This window comes from Monopterus albus, unplaced genomic scaffold, assembly GCF_001952655.1.
Source record: "Monopterus albus unplaced genomic scaffold, M_albus_1.0 scaffold18.1, whole genome shotgun sequence".
NCBI lineage: Eukaryota > Metazoa > Chordata > Actinopteri > Synbranchiformes > Synbranchidae > Monopterus > Monopterus albus.
In genome coordinates, this window is record NW_018127898.1 from 3,512,061 (window position 1) to 3,534,373 (window position 22,313).

A 22,313-nucleotide genomic window follows, 5' to 3' on the forward strand; every position below is an offset into this window, starting at 1 on the left:
TGACTTAAGCATTCATTCATTTGACACAAAGATAGTTTTATATGTGTAAGTAACGACCACTCACCCCTTGGCGGTTATTGCATAAAAAAATCCTCGGAAAAAAACAAAACAAAAACAAAGTGCATCGACAGGATTCATCTGTGCTGGGATTAAATTAGCTCACACAGTGTGCACTGAGTGATGCCTCTTAACCCGTAAACAGTCTTCGGCCAACAGCACACCCTGCCCACCCCCCATCCCTACCTCCCACATCTCAACTAGGCATTGTGCATCCTGCACCCTGACTGGTTGATTTGACTTGTAGCACTAGCAGGTGCTCACATCTCCAAAAAAGTTGGCATTAATTGTCTAGATGGACCATCTGTGAGTGCTCCCTAGTCAGAATGTTAATGTTCACACAAGTATAAAAGCAACACCCATGCAAACATCTCTGACTTATAGACACATACGCTCAGCGACACAGAAGCATAAATCTGGCTTCATTTGTTCACGTTTCCCTCCCACATTTCTCAGCTGGTCTGCTGGATTTGAAATGATGACCTTCTGATCTCAGGCACATATACTCGTGTCTGTGAGTATACGCAGGCACAGATGAAGTGACTGTGCTCTTTTGTTTACTTTTCTGGGGTCTATTTCTCTCTCTGCAGTCACCAACCAGCGTGTACTATCTCTCCTCTGCTTCTCCCACTCAGTTGGATTGTGGTGTACACATGTGGTGACAGCTTTTGGAAGGAGCTCTCTGAATAGGGGCCAACTCCTTGAGGTTTCACTGTCTGCCTGGAGTGCACTCAACATAGAAATTGCTACCCTACCCTGAATATGGAATTGCTGCAGTCATCTCTTTTTCTAAATTATTAATCAGCGAGGATCAAGTGACATATTCTAGAAAACAGCTATAGGGTTATGGGAGGAAACAATTCATAGACAGTGAATTGTTTGGACGAAACTAAATTCCTTCTTGCAACAGGTTCTTTTTGTGTGCACCTCTGGAGTACACCTTTTGCGATACAGTCAGTTAAAAACATTTCATCTCCATGGAGCCACTGCCTTCACAGCTGCTGTCACTGATACGCCTCATGAGATTTTTACACGTTGTTATCCTAAACACAGATTTTTTTTTTGAGTGGTGTGTGTGGATTTCTTCTTGTTTATGCATATGCGCCATATGGGTTTAATATGCCTTGTTCGGTGGTGTCTCTTGGACGCTTATGCTTGGGGATTATTGTCTTAGAGCAGTTTTTGAAAATGCAAAACCCACTGTCTGATTCTCTGAAGATTGTGAAGACTAGTACACGGCAGAATTAAAGTTCAAACTCTTTTGGGTGACCGTACGATAAGAGACTGAGTCGTGGCTGAATTACCTTAATTAAATGAATAATTCCTTTAACTGAAACATAAATACATACGTTAATTTTTTATTGTGGTGCAACAACATCCCTAAAATAGTCTTTACAGAAAAGTAAAAGTCACAATAACCAGAGCACCTTTTTATAATCTGCATATGAGTCAGTATTTGTGTTTGCATGGGCATCATCTGTTGAAGTGGAAGCCCGGGTCATTGCTTGCATCCACGTTCTGGCAGATATCAACTTAGTGTTTTGTTGTGTTAATTTAAATGATATAATTTTGTTTCACCGTTCATCAGATAAATAAGGACCCAGCAGGGTTATTATAGTGTTAAATTGAAAAAGTTAAACATTTATTTATTGCGGGTTTTGTGTTAGCTGCCATTTGTGAGTCACACTTATAGAGTCCTAGTGTGAAAGAACGGTCTGAGTAAGCACGCATCACGAAAGGTGTAATTCACGTTAACGTGCTGTCAGTTTCGGTAGGATGTGTGTGGCTGTCATATGCTTTTCCCCCTTTGCTGCAGGCTAGTTATTAGTATACGAGAGAGAGACCTATATACTCCTGCCAAAATGGTCCTAGTAGTGCATGTATAACTGTGGGAACCTTTATCATGTGATATGAAAAAAAAAGGTGGAAGGCTGCAGAGGAGCAGTTCCTGTGTCTGATGCCAAATAGTTTGTTTCTCTTCCCTGCTGCCCGTTTCATAGCGCGTACACACACACACACACACACACACACACCGACTCTTGCTGGTATAAATCATTTGTGCACATGCCTTCCATGTCTGCATTAACAGTGACACCTCACTCAGATGCATTTTTGACATAGCAGGAAAGGGCTGTTTTCACCAAAATTGCGTGTTTGTTTGCTTTTTAGCTAGCTGTGGAGACAGCTGATTACTAGTGAGAAGAGAAGTGTCTTTTTCCATTCTTTCTTTCTTTGTTCTGCTGTCTGACGCACACATACACTTAGACAAACAGATGAATTGCAGCTGTTTTTTTGCTTTAAAAACATATTTATTCTGAAACCTGTTAATTCAAGGTGCTGCCCACTTCATTTAGCTATATGCAAATGAAGTGGGCAGCAGAGTGTTTAGGTGGTTGCCATCTACCCTTATAGCGGTAATTCACAGCCACGTATCCAGTCATGGACACCATGCATGTTCCCCTACATAGGCCCATATTGGGTCCTGCTGTTTCCATATGTTTTGCTGAATGGAGGTGCCTAGTGATGACTTCCACTTGAGGTCGTGCTGGGATATAATCATTTAAAGAAATGGTAATCATAGGGGAATGATTATTCCGGCATTTTCTTCAGTGTGGTCCAGCCAGCGCACTTCTGTAATCAGTCAGTGTTGCTGTGGGCTGAGTTGTGTGTACACTCGTGTCTGGGGCAATGTAAATGCCTGTATTTCATAATTTTGCTGTGTGAAGTGAATAAAGCAGCTCCACACAGAAGAAACCAGCCCAGTCATGGCTGTCTGCCAACAACACACGTGACCACTGGATTTTATATACGTATGCATGTTTATCTTTGTGTGCAATCCTCATATATTGGATCAGCTGTAGTTAGGTCACATTATTTTCTTTGCAACCTTGAGTATCAGTCGACACCATAAGTGTAATGCCCCTCTCACTTTCAATATTCACGACATATTAGAAATCACAGCTTTGAAAGATTTATGTGGTTCTTTATCTGCAATAGAACTTAACAATCAATCAGTTGGTAGAAACAAATTGACTATTTTGGTAATTGGTTACTTGTTGAAGTCACTTCTTAAACATCTGACACTGTAGAAGTAATTGGGGAAAAAATGCAATTTACCCTTATGTGTTTGATAAACAACCTACTTCTTTGTGTGACACTAGATTAGAAGTGATGTCAATACAAAAAAAAATTATCTCCTGTTATCAGTTTCAGTATTTCTTGCAGAAGCAGGACACACACACGCACAAACACACACACACACACACACTTTTGGGAGGAGGTCTTGAGAGAAGGCCAAGCGCCTGTGAGCTTCAAATTCAGCCAGTGTGCACTGCGTCCACCCTGTGAAAACCAAAACAAGAAGCCTCCTCTGCATATGAAACACCCTGCTGCCAAAGTCAGTGGAAGGTTGTTGTCTTAACTCTTTAATCCCAGGAGGCGTTTTGCATCTTTGGAAACACTGCAGAAAGTTAAATACCATCTCCAGCCAATAACTGTACACAGAAGGGACTATTCCTTCCATATTGAATATAGGCTCTAACTCACATGGGAATCTTTCAGTGGCTTAAACTGCAGAAGCAGCATCAGAACGAAACCCCCATTAAAATGCTTTCCATCCACAAGGGATGCGCCTTTTATTCCATGCTGATTTATGCTGTTTAAACCTTCCAGGCCTTCAGGAGTGTTATAGCACCTTTACCCTCGAGTGCCCCAGAGAGACACAAACAGGCTTCTGTGTGTGTGTGTGCGTGTGCGTGTGCGTGTGCATGTAGTGGTGTGTGCTAACCCTTGCAGACTCTAGGGGCTCCTGTATACAGTATTTTTTGTTAGTCCTCTCCACTGAAGATAGACCCTTTTAGCTTGTTTCCCTTTGGCTCTGATGCCATGGGGCTACTTTGTGTGTGTGTGTGTGTGTGTGCGCGTGTGTGTGTGTGTGTGTGTGGTTGACTCTAATCCAGATTGATGAATTTCTTTTTTTTCATGACTATATGATTTAAAATTGTTGCCCCTAGATATATGTCCTATGAAGACAATGGAAATTGTTTTGTTGCTCGTTACCAAATTTGTGTGTACACACGGGAAATAAACAAGATGCTTTGGTTGATTATGTGTGTTGCTGTGTGCCTGTGTGTACTGGTTTACAAGTCCACGTACGCGTGTGTTTGTCAGTGTTGTCTGTCAGTCGCCTTTGTTCTGAGGGAAAAAATTGCCCCCTAGCCATTAATGGATACAAAAGAAAGTTGTTTCAGTAATGACTGTGTGTGTTCCTGTCTCTCGCTTTCTTAAACACACAGTCATACACACACCCAAACATACACAAGCTTCCATTAAAATCGTCACTTTTTTCCTTTACTTTGTACCGTGTGACATTACTGCACAGAGACTGAGAAACAGGGAGCAAGAGAGAGCGAGCTCTATGTGGTGACTTGACTTTGTTAATAGCCAAGGTCTCTACACTCTAAAGCGGTTCACGTTACAGAGGCGTGTGAGGCACAGAAGGAAAGAGTAGAGACAATGTGAGAGATGGGGGTACATCCCGAATCTCTTATATGGTCGATCTTCACTCAACCCCGAAGTCGTTCCGGTCGAGCAAGGATTGAACATGTCCCAAGACTCTGTCTGCTCTGAGGAGCTGCCTGGAGGAGACGTGAGTATGGATCCATGTGAGCATCCTTTGTGAAAGTCTTTGATGGACAGACACGCCTCTTTATCGGAAATCGGATGGTGACTGGACAATTCAGATGAAGGATCAAAAGGAAGGGCGTCTCATGTTCTAATAACATCTTTCCTCGATTCCTCTTTTCTCGCATCTTATGTGGGTGGAAGTAAGACGCAAGCAAAAGGCATAAGTGAGAGAAATATGGACCCATATAAGAGACTTGGAATGTACCTGCAGAGGCAGAGGGAGAGCTGCCAAGCATGGATGGATAAAGGGGGAGATGCAGAGCGATTGGATCAGAAGGGATGGAGAGACAGAAGGAAAGAAAGACAGGGATGGGACATTGATGTTTGCAGCTACTGTAGCAGCTAAGAGGAGACAGAGATAAAGAGAAAGTAGAAAAATCCAGAAAAACAGGGTATTGACGTGCTGAGCTGCAGGCATTTAGGCAGATTGGGAGGGAGAGAGTGTGTCGGGGGGGTATCTTTTTCTCCTGTGTGGATCAATCAGATGATGCAGTGATGTAGTGATAAGACTGTGGATTACACCATCATTTACACACTCCCCAGGTGTGTGTGTGTCTGTGGATTCACACGTCTTTTAACTCTGGATAACACACACTGACACCCGTTCAGTTCCAGGCTTTAGTTAGTTCCGTTAGCAACCTCACACCTGACACACACACACACACACACACACACACACACACACACAAAGCTCCCATAGCAACATCAAAAAAGTACTTTTTAAAGCACACAAACATTTTATTATCAAACCAAAGTAGCTTTTACTTTGTATCTACTATGGCAGTGATTGTTTTTAATTGATAAATTGTTAGCTTCTTTTGTCAGAGTGTTAAAAAAAACTCAAAGATGTTATAGCGATATAAAACAGAGAAAATAGGAAACTTTCACACATGAGAAGCTGGAAAAAGTTCATATTTGGCATTTTTGTGACTTAATTATCAAAATTCTTCATGTGAGTCATTGAATTTATTATAACCTACTCACCTCACTTTCAGCATCAGCCAAACCACACTGTGTACAAATTGTGCTAGTTTAACATCCATTCATTGTATGTGACACTTAAACACTCCTTCATAGGCAAATGTGTGCTGTGTGTATGGTGACTGGTTCAGGCATCATACGGGTCGGTGGAGTGCCTGGGGTGATGGACCCCTCATGACTCTGGAATGCTTCAGATATTGTCACGTTACCCCCATGTCGCAGCTGTGACATGGGGGTAATGCTACTTTACAATATGCTAAAGGTTTCACATCTGTTTGGGAGACTGGAGTCTGCATTTTTAAATGAACAGCCAACCTAACACAGTGAATAATCAGGTAATAGCATGAACGTTGGATGACACTCTGCACTCCCACTGCGATATGGAAATGAGTAACAAGTGGACTTTTATTTGCCTCTTTTAAACTGTTAATCATTTAGTGTTTTCAAATAGCTTTTTTTACTCTTTGCCTTTCTTCTGCTTTATTGTTAAGGAACAAAATTAACACTATGACATGACATCTTCAGAATGAAAGTTAAATTATGAGCATTTTTTAACATTTCCTTTCTTCGCTCTTCCAGCCACTACAGATAGATGATAACTTCTGTGGCCAGGACTTCAACCAGCCCCTGGGGGGGACCAGCACCATCGAGGGCACCCCCCTCTTCATCGACAAAGACGACGGCATGACCTCTGTGGCGGCTTACGATTACCGTGGCAACACTGTGGCGTTTGTTGGCACGCGGAATGCCAAACTGAAGAAGGTATGAATGCCTTTTGTTTTTTCTTTTCCATATAAATTGAATGAAATGCTGGTTATTTTTTGTTTTGGTTGATTTGGAGCATTGTTATTATGGAGAAATTTCATGCAAGTTATTTCTAAATTGTGGAACAAATGGGCTTTTTGGTGCTTGTTATTTAATGTAGGAACAAGGATGTAACTTGATTTAGTTTTTTTTCTGCTCTGGCTTGTCAGCAGCTTTTCCAGTGGTTGTGGTTGGCAATGTCATCTCTTTGTGAATATGGGTGCTTGCAGCTTAATAGCTGTTCATTTATAGTACACCAAGCACTTTACAGACACTTTGAAGTTTAAATGCAGTCAACACAAATGCTCCCCATCATTTCCAACAGGACAGCAACAGCGCCTCTTTAAAACCTGCTCGTTTAACAAGCAATTAAAAGCGAGTCAGCAGCTACTCCCTCATTGATTGTCATGTTTGTCACGTCCGACATGAGATTTTTACTGCTGCTTCCCAACGCCGCACACAGCCCCACCTCTCATTTTAAGAGCTTGCTTTAATCAGTCCAACATCCATGACTGGTGAACGGGTTTTCTGCTCTGGTCAGCTGTGCAGCATTTACTAATTTAGGTGGATTGATAGATGGGAGGACAGAGAGTTAAAGTGATGATGGATGGATGTATTGAAGTTTTAACTTCCTGTGAGTTTGACTTTGAGTTAAATTGCTTGATTTAAGTTGTCTCTTTGAGAATTATATAGAAGTTTTTACATCAGCATATCAGGAGTTATGGGGTCAGTGACAACATCAGGTCCCAGGTTGGACCAGTAATGGAGTTAATCTTAACTCTTAGGCCTGTGACACACCGAATTGATAGTTGGCCACCATTGGTGAGTCTGTTGAGGCTCATCTTCCCAGTGTGTTTCACACCATTGGCACTAGCTGAACCCTGCAGTTGGCTTTACAGCTGGTTCGATATGTTAAATCGGCATTGACCTGTTGGGGCATTGTTGGTGAGAGAGAGCTCTCTGATTGGCTGACAAGCTTAGCAAATCAATGCATGAGAACAGAATGGTTGGGGAAAGCCCCTTCATTCTGTTGCTGTAGTATCCATGATTTCACACATTTAGAGTGGATTCTTCTCATCTTTGTCCGTCGCAGCCTCCTTTTTTCAACTCCTTATCAGACATATTCTCGATTAGAATCAGCTGTAAACAACAGCTGTGTTGAATGAGTGCTGCTTTGTTTATAAATTGTAGTTCTTCTTTCCCTTTCTGAATGGTGACTACAGATACCGCCACCTGCTGGTAGGGGGAGTTATTTCTTTCACTCAGGCACAGAATGCACATGCTAGTCGACCGCTGGCTGTAGCCTGTGTGGTGTGTTCAAGTGTCACTTTTTCAACTCGACTGGCCCAGACAAAGACGACATGAGACAACACAATAGTCAGCCTTCGTTGCTGCTAGTTCTTTCACATTGGCTTGGTGTGTCTCTACCCTTACATGGAGGAATGAGGGAAGATGCAGTCCTGGGTGGAACGTTGTTAAGTGTACATCCATGTAACAGACAGACAAAAATCTGTAGTTGATATGGCTAATTAGTTTGTAACTTTCCTCTTTGTGTTTGTTAGATGTATAGATATGCCATGATTATTATTCTGTTGAGGTTACCATGCTGGTGTTCAGCCTGAGTATTTGTTACTCTGTCACGTCACTGTGTGTATCCAGTCTACGCAGGACGGAGCTCTCAGGGTAAATAGTTGCTCATTAGAATTCACCCTGTTTCCCTCCTCACTGCTCAAGACCTGTCATCCATTCAATATTATGAATGTATAATCAGCTTGTGTGTTTGTGTGCTTTTAATGCATGTTTGTATATGCACGCCGGGTTTGTGTGTTTGTCACTCACAGTACGCATAATAATGCGTGTGCACTTGTGATGGCATGGATTTGTGTGCACGTTTGTGTTTATGAGGGAGCGAAAGACAAACAATACAGTGTTGACTAAGATTCAGCGCTGTGCATTTGTCAAAGTGACACCCATTCACTTAGGCTGGCCCTTTATTTATTTAGGTATTCTTGCACGTCTTTTCTTTTGCACCGTCATGCGCCAGGTTGAAATACACGTGGAGCATCACCTGGGAAAGCAACGCCACAGTAGGTTGTTCAGATATGTTGTTTTTGTGCGTGCGGGTGTGTGCAACAGCTGAGCCAAAGAGACTGCAGTTCTTCTGGCTGCCTTGTGTTTCAGACACAACAAGAAGAAACCAGGTCCTGGAAAAGATTCGTTATGTGTAGAAGGAACAGTAGTTAAAACTTGACATTTGCTGAGGAGCTCAATATTGACAATAAGGAGGAAATGGAAGAAAAAGGCAAAGTGATGGGGAAAATAAGCACAACAATATTATTAGCATTTGATAACAGATTCTTCCTTTCTGACCGGGCAGTCATTCATCCTCTCATGCTCAGTGTGTTTTAGTGGGTCACTAACTTTGTGACATTTTTATTTCCGAGCTTGTATCAGTAAAATAAGAAGAGTGTGTTTAGTCTTTGACAGTTTGGTGGGAGAGCATGCAGACCGAGAAGTAATGTTTCTGTTCCTATACTTTCCTCTGGAGCGCACTAGTGTTGAATGCTGTCTGTAGAGCTGCGCTTTAGGGTGGGAGGAGTAGAAACAGTGAGAGTACCAGTTGCATGGATGTACTTCTAGTGCATTTTTCAGATGCACTTAAAGAGAAAAGACAAGGAAGGACTCACCGAATAAAAAAAATTAAAAAAAGAAAGAAAGAAATGATTGCAGCATTGATTAACATCCAGTGTGACAAATCAGTCTTTATTAGAGCGGGAAGATGTTTCCACTTTAGTAACATTGTTTTATGTGAAAACACCTTTTCATTTGTCATTTGTCTGAACTTAAAGCGCTTGGATAGCTTATCTACACTCAAGACTATTTTTAGCCAATCATAATGCTCAAGGTTGTCCAGAGCAACAAGAAAGTGGCATAAACAACATGTTTAATGCACTAATGAAGTCCCTCTGTGCTCTGGTTGGCCACACACACATGCACACACACACACGGGTGAAGCTTTTACTAATGAGTGCTGGTTTGATGGGAGATGCATGGAAAGGAAGGTAGAAAGGCAAGAAGAGGAGAGGGGAGGAGGAGGTGATGTCCACCGGTGTGATGAACTAATTCCAGCGGTCATCTGGATACGGTATGGTCAAGGACACCGTGGCAGACTGGCCATCCGCTGCACTTAATATTTAGGATTAAAAGCCTCCATTCCCTTTGACTGCTTTATTATCTGTGCCTGCTTGGCTCGGCCTGTCACTGGTCACCGTACGACTCCGTTCATCTGTGAGCTCTCCAGCTTTACATACTGTAGCATATTTCACTCTCCTTTTTATCTCTTCTCATCTAAAGAAAACCCCCTTAACTAAACCACCTCTGTGCAGTAAAGCAGTTAGCAGATGGACATTCAAGTAAAACTCTGTTGATCCGTGCTGTTCTCTTGGCCACTTCTGCTCTTAAATGCACTACTGACAATGAAAAGGCATTCACACACACATAACACACTTTCAAAAGGTGGTTTGAGCACAGCGGACAAAAGAGGATCCCAGTCAATAAGCCAATAGCTACTTTGAGTGCTTGTTTTTGACACTGCGCACACATTTCCACACAAACATGAGCTAGGATTCCTCAGCTGTGCCCTCCACCGGGGGGTTGATTTGGGCCATCTGCTGTGTGGATGTAGCCAGTCTGCCAGGTGGTAGGAACCCCCCGGTACCTGCGGCGTGCCCATTGTGGCCGTGCCAGGCTCAGGTGCATGTGTGTGTATGCGCTGAGTGTGGTGTGCAGGTGCTGGCCAACGCCCATTCATGTGATAATGGAATCAATGAAGCAAACATACAGCTTCTGATGACAGCAAGGGCAGACAGTTACAATACAAAACCAGCTTAATGGCTAGTGTAACAAAGTAAGGCCATTGTTCTAAATATACACCGATCAGCACATTGACTATCTGTTACAGTGGCAACTGTCAGTGTGTGGGGTATATTAGGCAGCAAGTGAACAGTCAGTCCTTGAAGTTGATGTGTTGGAAGCAGGAAAAACAGGCCAGCGTAAGAATCTGACTTAGACAAGGACCACACTGTGACGACTGGGTCAGAGCTTCTCCCAGCCTGCAGGTCTTGTTGGGTGTTCCTGTCTGCAGTGGTCAGTACCTACCAACAGTGTCTAAGGAAGGATAAACATCAACAGGGTCATGGACGCCTGGAGCTCACCGATGATGAGGTTGAACTACTGCAGATTAAACCTTTAAATTTTATTCATCCTTTGTCCATTTTGTCTGGACATTTGTTAAAAGAGGTGAAAGTGAGAAATACTGTACACTGGTCTCTATGAAGAGAAACATTCAGAGGCTATAGTGGTGACATCACACCTAGAGTGGGGAGGCTGCTGAATTTGTCTAAAGAGTGATCTCTAACTTGTTCTCACGACCACAGTTTTCACTCGTTTTACACAAGTTTTTCACTGAATGGTCGACACATTTGTGCTCTTCCTGACAATAGAACTACTTAAGCAAACAGATTCACAGAAGATGCCCAATGAGCTGCAGAGCGACACAAGTACCAGCCAAGAGCCACAGTGACCTCTGTGTACACAGTATTAGGCTGATTGTATTAAAAGGAAGTTCATGATTGCAGCATAACAGTCCTTCAGGATAGTATTTATTGTTTTGGAGGTAGCAAAGTGCATGGTTAGTATGGATTTCTCACAACCCAAAGATAACACAGCTGACCTCTGCACCAGCCAAAGTGTTTCCATTGATTAGAGCTGGTGTGGTTGTCCTTGAGCCAGAACATGAACCTCTTTCACTCATCTTTCTGTCAAGGATGAGAGGATGATGCCATCAGGTGCCAGATGGCATTGTTGTAGCTGCTGTACACGCAGCAGGCCTCAAGAAGCTACAGTTGGGTCTCATGAACAATTGCTTGAGAGTGCGGTTTCTTGGTGTTTTTCATCAAACGCTGATGACGGCGGTTATTTAAGGTGATACAAAATGATCACAATAACACTAAAGTGTTGTGTGGTTTTGGAGATTTAGCCTTTTCTAAACAGGCAGCCTCCTTCTGCTGCTCGACCATTCAGCCTGTCATTACTTCTCCTTTCCTTAAGGGTTTTACTGTGAAATACACATAATGACAGCATGCACAGTCTGACGAAAAGTGAACAGTCTGTCCCCAAGTGTCAAATTTTTTTTCTTTTATTATTTTCATTAATAACCACCGATACATTTAATAACAAAGCCTGTTTAGGTAAATGATTGATGTCATTCTGGTGCGTAGCTTGTGTTTCAGTAGTAACTGCACAGGTCACATGGTATTTTAGAGGTTAATAACAAGTGACAGTTTGTCATTTGTATGTGTATATTGCTGTGTGAAGTCAGTGATGTATTCCACTGGGAGTGCCGGTGTCACCATCAAGAGACCGTGTCACGGCCTAATTGACTGATGATTGTTATTCCACTGGTGCATAATGTTGCCCTGTCAAACTCTCGTGTGTGTGTGTGTGTGTGTGTGTGTGTGTGTGTGTGTGTGTGTTTGTGGTTTGCATTTAAATGTGCGTCCCCACGTCCCAGCCTTTACATACTGGACCTCAACCCAAAAAAGGAACAAATGAACACACCTTGGAAACACACCAGTGGCTTTTAACCAGTAGATGTAGTCAGGGAGGAATAACATGTTGACTCATTCTCTCACTCTCTGTATGTGTGTTTCTTCTCAAAGGTGCAAATCTGAAAATCCTAATCAGAAAATACAGCACAGTGACTTTGCTCTTGTGTGTGTATGTATGTGGCTTGAGTCCTCATTTGGTTCAGCAAGCCGAGCCATGAGTTGTTTGGCCTGGGCAGCAGTACAGAGGCTGGCTTTGTGCAGGCATTTGGTAACCCTCGGTCATTAGTTCACACAACTGCATGAGGCTACACATACACACGCTCTCACACACAGACGCACGGGATGGGTGAGAGAGACAGAGACGGGGGAATTGAGATGTAGAGAATGATGAAAGGGATCAGATAAGGCAGAGGGAATAGAAGTTAAGACCGAACACTCAAAACAAAACAGATAATTTACACTTTGCATTTAACACTGACTTTTCCCACCTAATTTCTTTCTTTCTCAGAGTGCCATCAGTCTTCCAGCCTTATCAGGATGTTCCCAAATGAACAGCAAAATATCTCATTTTCTGGAGCAGTCTCTTCTCTCTCCTGACACAACGCTTTTAAATGGCATTTTCCAATTAGATACTGACCAGTTAAGGCATAATGTAGGTGTGACAAGCTGAGCAGTGTATCTTTCTGGTCATAAGAGATCTCTCTATCTCAGCATGCAGCCTTGCATGAAGTCAGCTTAAATGAATTGGCTAGATTCTAGAGCTACTTGTGTGTCCCTCTGTCTGTGTCCTCCTAACCAGGGTGACTACAGCAGTCAGGGCTGCCACAGCTGGACCAAAGGTTACTGAGAGTCCATGTCTGTGTGGGAAACACAGCTATTTGTCAGGTTTTGTGAATGAAAGTGTCTCCGCATGCATCCTGCTGAGGTATGTGGATAGGTCTCGTCATCTCCCATCTGTTGACGTGTCCTCTCATGTAGCAGCACTGAACCTAACAAAGCAAACATCTCTCCGAGGACGCAGACATTTACACACAAAGACACACTCAAGCGTGGAAGGGGGGCCATCGTGGGAGTTTACCCAGTTAATATATGACGCTTGTTTTGTGGCCTTGGACACTGTCACTTCTGCTTTATCAACACATGAGTAGCAGTCATATAAATTGTTTGGCATAAGCTTAAACAAAGTCTGACTCATCCCAACTAAAACAGTAGGGGTGGGAATTTTTGGCAACATCATGATTCAGTTCAGATTCTTGGTGTCATGATTTGATTCAGAATGATTTTTGATTCAAAAGCAATTTGATTCAATAAAAAAAGGGGGGCCACTATATTTTGGTTCTTACTCTTGTTTTTCTGTGCCATACAACTGATTTCTGTAATTATAATCCAAGTATATAAATGTGCCAATCAGCATAATAAGTACTTTTACTTTTGGTACTTTAGGTTATATTTTGATTCAGATATTTTATTTTAGTATTTTGAATACAGGACTTTTACTCAGAGTATTTTTACTCTATAGTACAGCTACTTTTTTCTTCTTCAGTAAACAATCTAAATAGGCTGCTGGCTTTTGGTACCTGGTGTGTGTATTGTAAAGAGGAGGGGGAAGAACAAAGCAGAACACTTGGTTGTGTTGTTGTTAACGTTACATCTGCAGCAGTGGAGAACAGGGTCTGTGCGGCAACATTAGAGAAATCCAGTGTGATCCAAAACGGGCACAGGTCTGTAGAAGCGAGGTGTTTTCTTTGACCTACCAGTTTAACTGAAGTGCTGCAGTCTGTTGCTGAGCGGCTCTCATTTGTTAATAAGTTTGGTTCTCCACCAGGCTAACGTCAATCTGTTTGTGATGGGGTATGAAGTATTAACATCAGAGGTCACGCTAGACTTTCTCGTTGTCGGTCGTTTGACGGACAGTTCCATTAATGATTACCTGTAAATTTAAATTTCAGTGCTTAATGATAGGACATTTAATAGTATTTTACAAGCAAATATAAACAATGCAATTTTATAAAATTAGACCGTTACCATTAAAATATGAAGAACCCATCTATACGAAGTTAGGCTAACTGAGCTGCAGTAGCCTGCTTCATAGTTGACTTTCTCTAGGATTCTCATGGCCCTTATAGTTTTGATTTGAAAGCTGAATCTGCGCTCTGCTGCGGCATTGGAGTCTGGACTTGCCAGCTCCACTTCAGCCAGAGTTTTGAAGTCAGGGAACATTTCTCTCTGGAAGTGATTAGAAGTAGCTCTGAACATGAGATTTCCTGATCTTGAAACACTCACTTCACCGGGAGGAATTGGCTGCATGTGATCCTGCACCAGAGGTGCAGCTGCACCCCTCTGTGACCCGTAGTGGTCACAGACGCGCTCTGTGGCCTCCAGCCTGTGGCTTGTTAATGGGCTGTCAGCTCCCACATAGCGAGGTGCGTTGAGTAGGTCTCAGTTGTCCTTCATCCACCACATCAGTTCCTCTTTTTTTCACCTCGTTTATCAATGCCACAGCAATTATTGGGCTTTTTAAGTTGCTTTACTTTAAGTTAAGTTAGGTTAGGGTAAATTGCCCTCTGTTCTAATCTGTCAAAATGATGGACAACTTTCTGTCATTATTGAAAAAAATCCGTCAATGACAGAAAATATTTGGTAAGGTAACCTCTGATTTACACAGCCTTCCACACACACACTCCTATTTATCAAGTCCTTAACACACTGAAATGATTTCCTTCTCTGAAGACGAGCTAAGCTTACAACCATAGATGCACAACATTAATACAAAAATTGATTTTTAGCATTTGTGAACTGATATAGAGTCGTAAATGAGATGAATCGCGATTCTAATGTGAATTGATTTTATTTTTCTTCCCACCCTTATAAAATAGTCACTGTAAAACCAGTTATGAATTAGTCAAAAGAATCTTCCTTTGCTTCGTCACGTCGCTTCTATTTCTGCTCTCCTTCTCATTTTCTTTTTCATATGCTGCTAACATATTCTCTTTCTGTTCTGTCTTTGTCTCCTTCATGATCAAAGATTCCTCTCCCTGATAACAGTTGAGCAGTGCGTGTGTGTGTGTGTTGAGATGAGCTGTAGTGATTACTGTTTTTCTCTAATCATTTTCTCCCATTAAAATGTGCTTGTGCAACTTGCATACACATACTTTCACATCTTAGAAAATGTGTTGTAGCGCTTAGGTTGTAAGGGTAGACGGTAATGAGGGTCCTTCTTAAAAGAATGAATGCCAAACCATCTTCCACACACACACACACACACACGCAGGCACACAAATCGAGCCATGCAGTCTCATTAAACCAGTGTCTATAACTCCACACCTTTATCCAACAAAAGCCTCATCTGCCTCAATGTTCCTCATTTCCTACCTTCCTAACAAGCCCTGGTAACATTAAGGGACACTCTGAGTTACTGCTGTTGATTGCCCTCTTCTCAAAATCCTAACAAATATTTCTTCCTAATCTCACTGCCAACCATTACCCAGTAATTTCACCAGTGCAGCACTAAATGTTCAAAGTAAATGTCTTTTAAAGCACAGGATCCATTGCTGTGGGCTCCTATGTTAGCTACTGCCATTGATGAGAGCAGTTCAGTCACCAATAATCTCTGTGCTAATGCACTTTAGTCTGGTCCAACAGTGTGTGACTGCATTGCATGGTGCTCGTTCACCACCTCTGCTTTCCCATCCTAATTCGCTGCTGCCAGGGGTTAATGGGGCAAAGTGGCGAGGAGACGAGAGAAGGAAGCAAAGCCAGGAGAAAAGGATGAGAAAAAGGGATGGAGATGAATAACAAATAGACCATGATAGAATCCAGTTTTAGGGGAATATTAGAGGCGGATACAAGCTGGGACACTCGGTGATCCAAGTGAGGGCCAGGCCAGTATGTTTCTAGGTCGTCTCCATTAGATGTCCTGTCATAGAACATCAAGGAATCCCTGTTTATCATAACGTATATGTGCAAAGTTATTCACTTTATTGTATTTCTTTAAATCAAATTCACATAATGCAAGGTTTGTGCATTTAGTATACACCATAACATTATGTCAACACCATAAAGTGATATTGAGGTCTAAATAAAAAAAAAAAAACATTTTCTTTGTGAGCAGGTTTTCAGCAAATGACCCTCAGTGTTGACATGGAGCGATATTTGTGCCTGTGGAGAAGGGAATATAGTGTCCTGGCATAGCCGTGTCCATGCCAACCAATACAGCCAGCAGCACACCTGGTAGGTGGCACAGTGCCAGGGCTCCATGGGTGCTCTCACTTCTGGCATGACACTCACCCCCAGGCGCACATGCTGACACCACAAGGGGTGTCGTATCTCAAGATAACAAGCCAAAATGAGCACATTCATGCAGGTATATACAAACTTTGACACACGCTGGGGCACGTTGGACAGCGGCACGGTGTCCAGAGGGTGAGGCATGAGTGGCACAGTGGGCATAGATTACCTTTGGCACACACCGGCAGTATCTCACAGGCGCGCACACACACACACACACACACACACACACATGCTCCCACACTAATTTCCTTGCAATTAAGCCCAGCAGCTCACAGTGTATGCCTTGGCTTAGAGGAGACTGTGTTCAAATGGCTGTACTGCTCTCCACAAGCCCTTAACAGCCACACATGGAAACTAAATAACCTCTTAGCCTTTAAGTGGCAGGAATGATCAACTGTTTATAGCAGGATACACTTGTATAGAAGTAGGACACATAATGGAACAAGATGCTTTCATGCTTCCCTTAAAGCTCTGTAAATGCCAGGATATGAGCAGTTTCTTCATCTCTGTTACACCAGATGATGAGTGCAAAGGAGTGTAAATGTATGAATACCAGATTAGCTAATCTTCTGTGAAGAAGGCAGACAGCACTCGATACACATGCATGTACATAGACGCTCTCCTGTGGGAAGCGACTGTGCCGGGCTTATCAGATTACCCAAGTTAATAGATTCTTAATAGATTGTTTTTGATTAGTTCCTCTGCTTTAGTGACATTAAGATGATTAAGGTTTGTGTGTATGGAGCCAAATGTGCATTTGTGTTCTCTTGCACCCACATGCATTCACATACAGTGTTTAATTAGTTAATAGAAAACATTATATCTGCAAATGCTTTTTGTAAAGGGGTGTAACAATACCTTGGTTCACTTTCGGTACAGTAAGTGAAAAGAATACAGTTTGTAAAATTGTTTGTCATTTATTGTGAGCTTGAGTAAACATCAACAGCTTGTCATTCCTAAGTTACATTTAAATCAACTAGAGTAAAAAAATAGAATATTGTTGCAAACTGCTAATAACCATGGAAATGTTGTGTAAATGACGAGGGAAACAGTGTTTGTACTGCGCTTGCAGCAGCGATATCCACCTTTACATGGCCTGGTTTCAAAACAAGTTTGGCGTGTTGCCAAAGACATTGGCTACCCGACCACCACAGAACGAACATATCGAGTGACATACTGGAGTACAGTAAACAAATACTGTAAGGCGTCTAATCCACTCGTCTTTGTCCGTTGTGTTCCCAGGCAGGAGACATTGATGATAAGGGAGGGTCTACACGCTCTGCCTTCTTGTTTGCATTGGTCATGACATCCAGTAGCTGGAAGTTTGATTAAGCTAAGCGTGTTATGTGTGTTAAGGGTGTTAATTGTCCGGTCTGCCAATAAATATGTTCGTGTGCGAACAGATTTGGAAAAATGTTCTGCACACAAAATGAGTGTGTTGTGAACTATTAAAGATTGCATTTAGTACAGATCTGCACTGGACTGGAAGTTCATATCTGTGTCATCCCATGGCTGCACTTCAGGATGGTGATGTTGAGGCTGGGCATAGAGTGTGCTCTCTCTCTCTCTCTCTCTCTCTCTTGCATGCACACATACAAAAACACCCCAAGATACACTACCAGTTAAAAGTTTAAAATACTTTTTCCATTGAACCAAATGGAGATTGTGTCCAAACTTTTGATTGATAGTCTACATACTTTGGCTCATGCACCATAAGATACACACACACACACACACACACACACACAAAAACAACTCCAAATGCAACAGCTCCCTGTGTTCATCCCTCTCACACAGCGTGGTGGCATCTCCCGCCGTCTAACTAATTACCCCCCTGCCCTGCATCCCCCCAGAGGGAATAGCTTCAGCCTGAGGCCCTCTCACAATGTTAGCTTGCTGGAGAACTTGCTTCCAGTCTGCCTGTTTTTAGCCTGTTCCTGACCACCGTTAGCCATAATGCACTGACTCTGTGACTAATCCTGTTAGCGTAAGAGTTGGTGATACCAAGCGGAAAGCCAAACACACAGCCAACCCCCCCTCTTGATGCTGACTAATGCCTTCTGGCTAATCTTTTTTTTTATATAACAGTTGGCTAAAGTGAAGTTCCTTGAGTTTCTTTGGCTGGTTTGTTATTAGTCCTCATGTGCAGGGCAGCAAGTCCACTCTAATTACTGAGTTAAGATTTCATTTAGTGTTAATTAAGAGGGGTAACAGTTGTTCCAGCAGTGGCTTAGGCACTTGTTTTTAGCATCAGCAGAGTTGGCAAAGAAACAGCTAATGGCTCTATTACTGGTGCAGCTGACCTTATGGCTTTACCATTTCCATCTGCTAAGCTCTTAAAATGAAGAATTAGGCATTTTAAAGGAGGCTCAATGGGAGCAGAGTGTTATTCACTTTCTCACAGAGGGTTATTTCTTTTTCTCCGCCTCTCTTTTCTGTCTCCCCTGCATTCCTCCTCCTCTCCCCATCCAGTTTAAGACTGAGAGGCAGAGGGAGCTCATCATCTCCTCCTCACGGTGAAATATTTATCCATCCTATGCTTTGGTTCAAATGTTTCAAACTGATGGAGTCTTTAATTAGTCACGTCTTCATCCATTTCTCTTCTCCCTGCCTTGTGTTTCCCCCTTCAGTTCTATTGTCTGTCACCCAGCCCCTCTGTTTTCCTCTTTGATTCACTCACACCATCACTACTTTTTCTGCTCCTCTCTTTTCTCCCTGGAATTAGTCATTAGCTGACTGACTGGGCTGATTGCATCTATTCCCAAGGCTAGCATTTGTTTGTGCATCTTCTTTCTTTCCCTCCCTCCTCCCCTCCTCCCCGTCACTCCCCCCCTTCCTCCCCACACACTCTCTCCCTACACAGTCTTTCTCTTACTCCTCCCATCGTCTTCTCACTTTTACCTACCTTCTTTACACCCCACTCCTCTGTTTCCACACCATATTTTCCATTTTTGATAAAATGCTTGTGTCCATAAATACTGGTTTGTTTTGCTGAATAGGCACAAAGGTACACAGACACTCCCAGCAGTCGCTTCCACATCTTCTTTATAACGTTACATGTAATTGCACGGTGCCTAACACCAGTTAAGTCCTCACTATTATTATATCTAATTGGTCATTTCACTTGGCTACTATTTGAATGTGGAAATGGTTTAACTGGCCTCTGACACGTGGCCATTTCGGAGACAGTGTCCTCCTCCCTGTGGGTGTTACAGTAGCCTGGCCAGTTACTGACACTGCCAAGATGGAAGTGTGTGTGTGTGTGTGTGTGTGTGTGTGTGTTGGAGGGGAGGTGAAAATGGTGAAGATGTTCTCCTGTCTAGCCTTCCTTCTCTGCCACCTCTCTCTCCTCAAGCCCCTCTTTTTCACCGCTCCTCCATCCATGTGTTGCCGATGGATTAAGCTAATTAAAGCATCGCAAACAGGGTCCTCCGAAAGAGCCTGCATACACATTATTACCCACAAGTGCTCATTAACGAAGGCAAGTACACCGGCACACACGGCAGGAAAAACAGGCAGGAACCACGAGGATGTGTACACGTACATACAGATACCTGCACTACACTCTGCATAAGTAGTGGCAGCTGAGAGTCTATGCATGTGCAGTAACTAAGGACACTGTACATTAGTCATTATATGGCCCTGTCAAAGCATCATGTAAATACTTTAGGAACCACTTTCTTGTGCTGCAACAAAATTTTCTCTAGATTTTCTGTGAAGATTTAACTATTTTGACAGACCTAAGTTGATGTAACCTCACTTCATAAGCATCATATCTGTGTATTTAAAGCCCACAAGCTGCATCTTTAGTCTGTGTTTGCCCCAGGCTTGCACCTAAAGATTCCAGCTATGCTTTATCATCCATAAGAACCTTGAGCTGTCTATTTATGGGTCACTGGCAGGGAACTAGCAGGCCCAGAAATAACACCACACCCTCTTACTCCAACCTTGGTGTGTGTGATCTAAGAGAACGTGGTTATTGATTTTGTGTCATGACAGTAAGGGTGTTTTAGGACATTATTTCCAATCAGAGTAGGAGCATGCATTCATGTCTTTATGAGCACACATGTACTAGAATTCATGTCCAACAAGTCCACTCATATAATGTGTTCAAAAGCAAGTAAAATCTTGAAAGTGAATCAACTCTTTGTCTCCTTGAAAAAAGAAAAATGGGCAGAACTGATGAAAGAAATAGTACCGGACAGAAGAAAACACTTGATCCTGTAATAGAGAAACAGGGTGAGAGGGGGAATGCTGTGTCACTCGTTAAGAATTCCTTCTAATTGTTTCTAAATGGATAGGGCCAGCACACGGGGGGTGTGTATACAAGAGGAAGCGGAAGGCAGTTTTATTCCCCCCAGGTTTGTTCATCTTCTTTTCTCCCCTGTTTTCTGCTCTTTCTTTCACTCACTTCATTGTATTTTTTTTTTAGTTAAATCAGTGACTACAGAGAGTACAAATTACATTTGTACTCCTCTGCCATAGTTAGGGTATGGCTTTCGATTGCACCAGTGACCCCTTGAGAGACCAGTTTTATTATTGTGCAAGAAATATCACAGCATTTAAGCACACAACAATAAACACTGTCACCCCTGAGCACACATAAGCACACACCCAATAATAAAGTTCCAGTAATATTGGGGTCTTTGCTCCAAGTTGTCTCAAAATCCCCTAGTGGGGGGCCTGTTCCTCGGTTGCCATAGCAACAGTAGTCAGGGCAGCCACAAATGGCGATAGTGAGGATGAGGAGGGATGAGAGAGAGTCACAGGGAGCATTGATGTTTGTGGTGCCGGCTGGGGATTTGAACACAGTCATAACATTGAAACTGGGCTGCTGCAACGTTAGCTGAGTGGTAGAGCTGCACACAGAGCAGTGCTGGGAATGCAGTTTCAACTGGGGTTGGAAATAAGTGAGCTTGTAGGTCATGCTTACTCCCGTGTGAGTGTTTGGGAAAGTGAGAGGGAAAGACAGATGTGAGAGAGAGCAACTTAACTGCAGACACAGCACACTTGCTCATTAACTCCCTTGGCGTTTTCATTCTGTCTTCATGTTTGTGCGATCGCAGATGAGCTCTGTATGTGTTTGTGAGGACTTGATCATCCATGCACTTAACAGTGTCCATAAACAGAATTCAGTCTTTACGCTTTATATACGCTTTTGATGTTGCATCTGCTTACAACCACACTATAGGAGTTTGAGCTGACAAAAACAATCACAGTGCATGATGTACGTAAATGTCCCCAGTTTTTTATAAGTTGACGAAAAGGGATTATGTAATATTTCATAATATAAGAAAAGCAAAATCTTAAAATGTGATTTTGTTGTTGTTCTTCATTTTGGTTTCCTCCAACATCAGTCAAAATGACACCGTCTCAAGTCAATATATTGCACTTTGATAATGCTATCCAGTTGACAGACCATTGCTGTTGCTAGAAAGATGTGAAAGAAAATACAGAAATGGTGTTGCAGGACAAATCTTTTCTCTCCTGTCCACATATACAGCACAGAATAATGCAGCAGAGACTGGATGCACGGCTAACAGGCAGTTAGTGTCAGGACTCCAATGGAAAATCCATAGTTTCATTACAGGCCCAGTGGTATGAATGTGACCAGGAGGCGACCGGAGCTCCATCATGGGCCCTGCGGGAGCCAAAATGGCTGCATTTAGTGATGCAGTGGAGTGAAGAGGAGGCAAGAGGGTCAAGGCTGCCGCTGGGAGTGAAGTGTGTATGTTAGAGCCACAGAGAGAGACGCAGCCAGATAAAGTTCATGTGCAGTAACTGGCACAGCTTCAGTTGTCCTGTTCACCTTCTGAGGCATTTGCCACACTGTCTCTACATGTGTGAACGTGTCAAGGACCTCGCAGTATGATTTGACATCAGTGC

At 42.7% G+C, this 22,313-nt stretch overlaps 1 protein-coding gene across 7 annotated transcripts in view; it reads left to right on the top strand.

The window, feature by feature from the left end:
* The window catches only part of plxna1b (plexin A1b), a 193,664-nt gene that overhangs the window by 46,957 nt on the left and 124,394 nt on the right, over positions 1-22,313 (top strand). For all 7 annotated transcript variants that reach the window (XM_020592554.1, XM_020592556.1, XM_020592549.1 and 4 more), the window contains exon 3: positions 6,304-6,486. In XM_020592554.1, the coding sequence (XP_020448210.1) occupies positions 6,304-6,486 (183 nt within the window). The remainder of the gene's footprint in view (positions 1-6,303; positions 6,487-22,313) is intronic.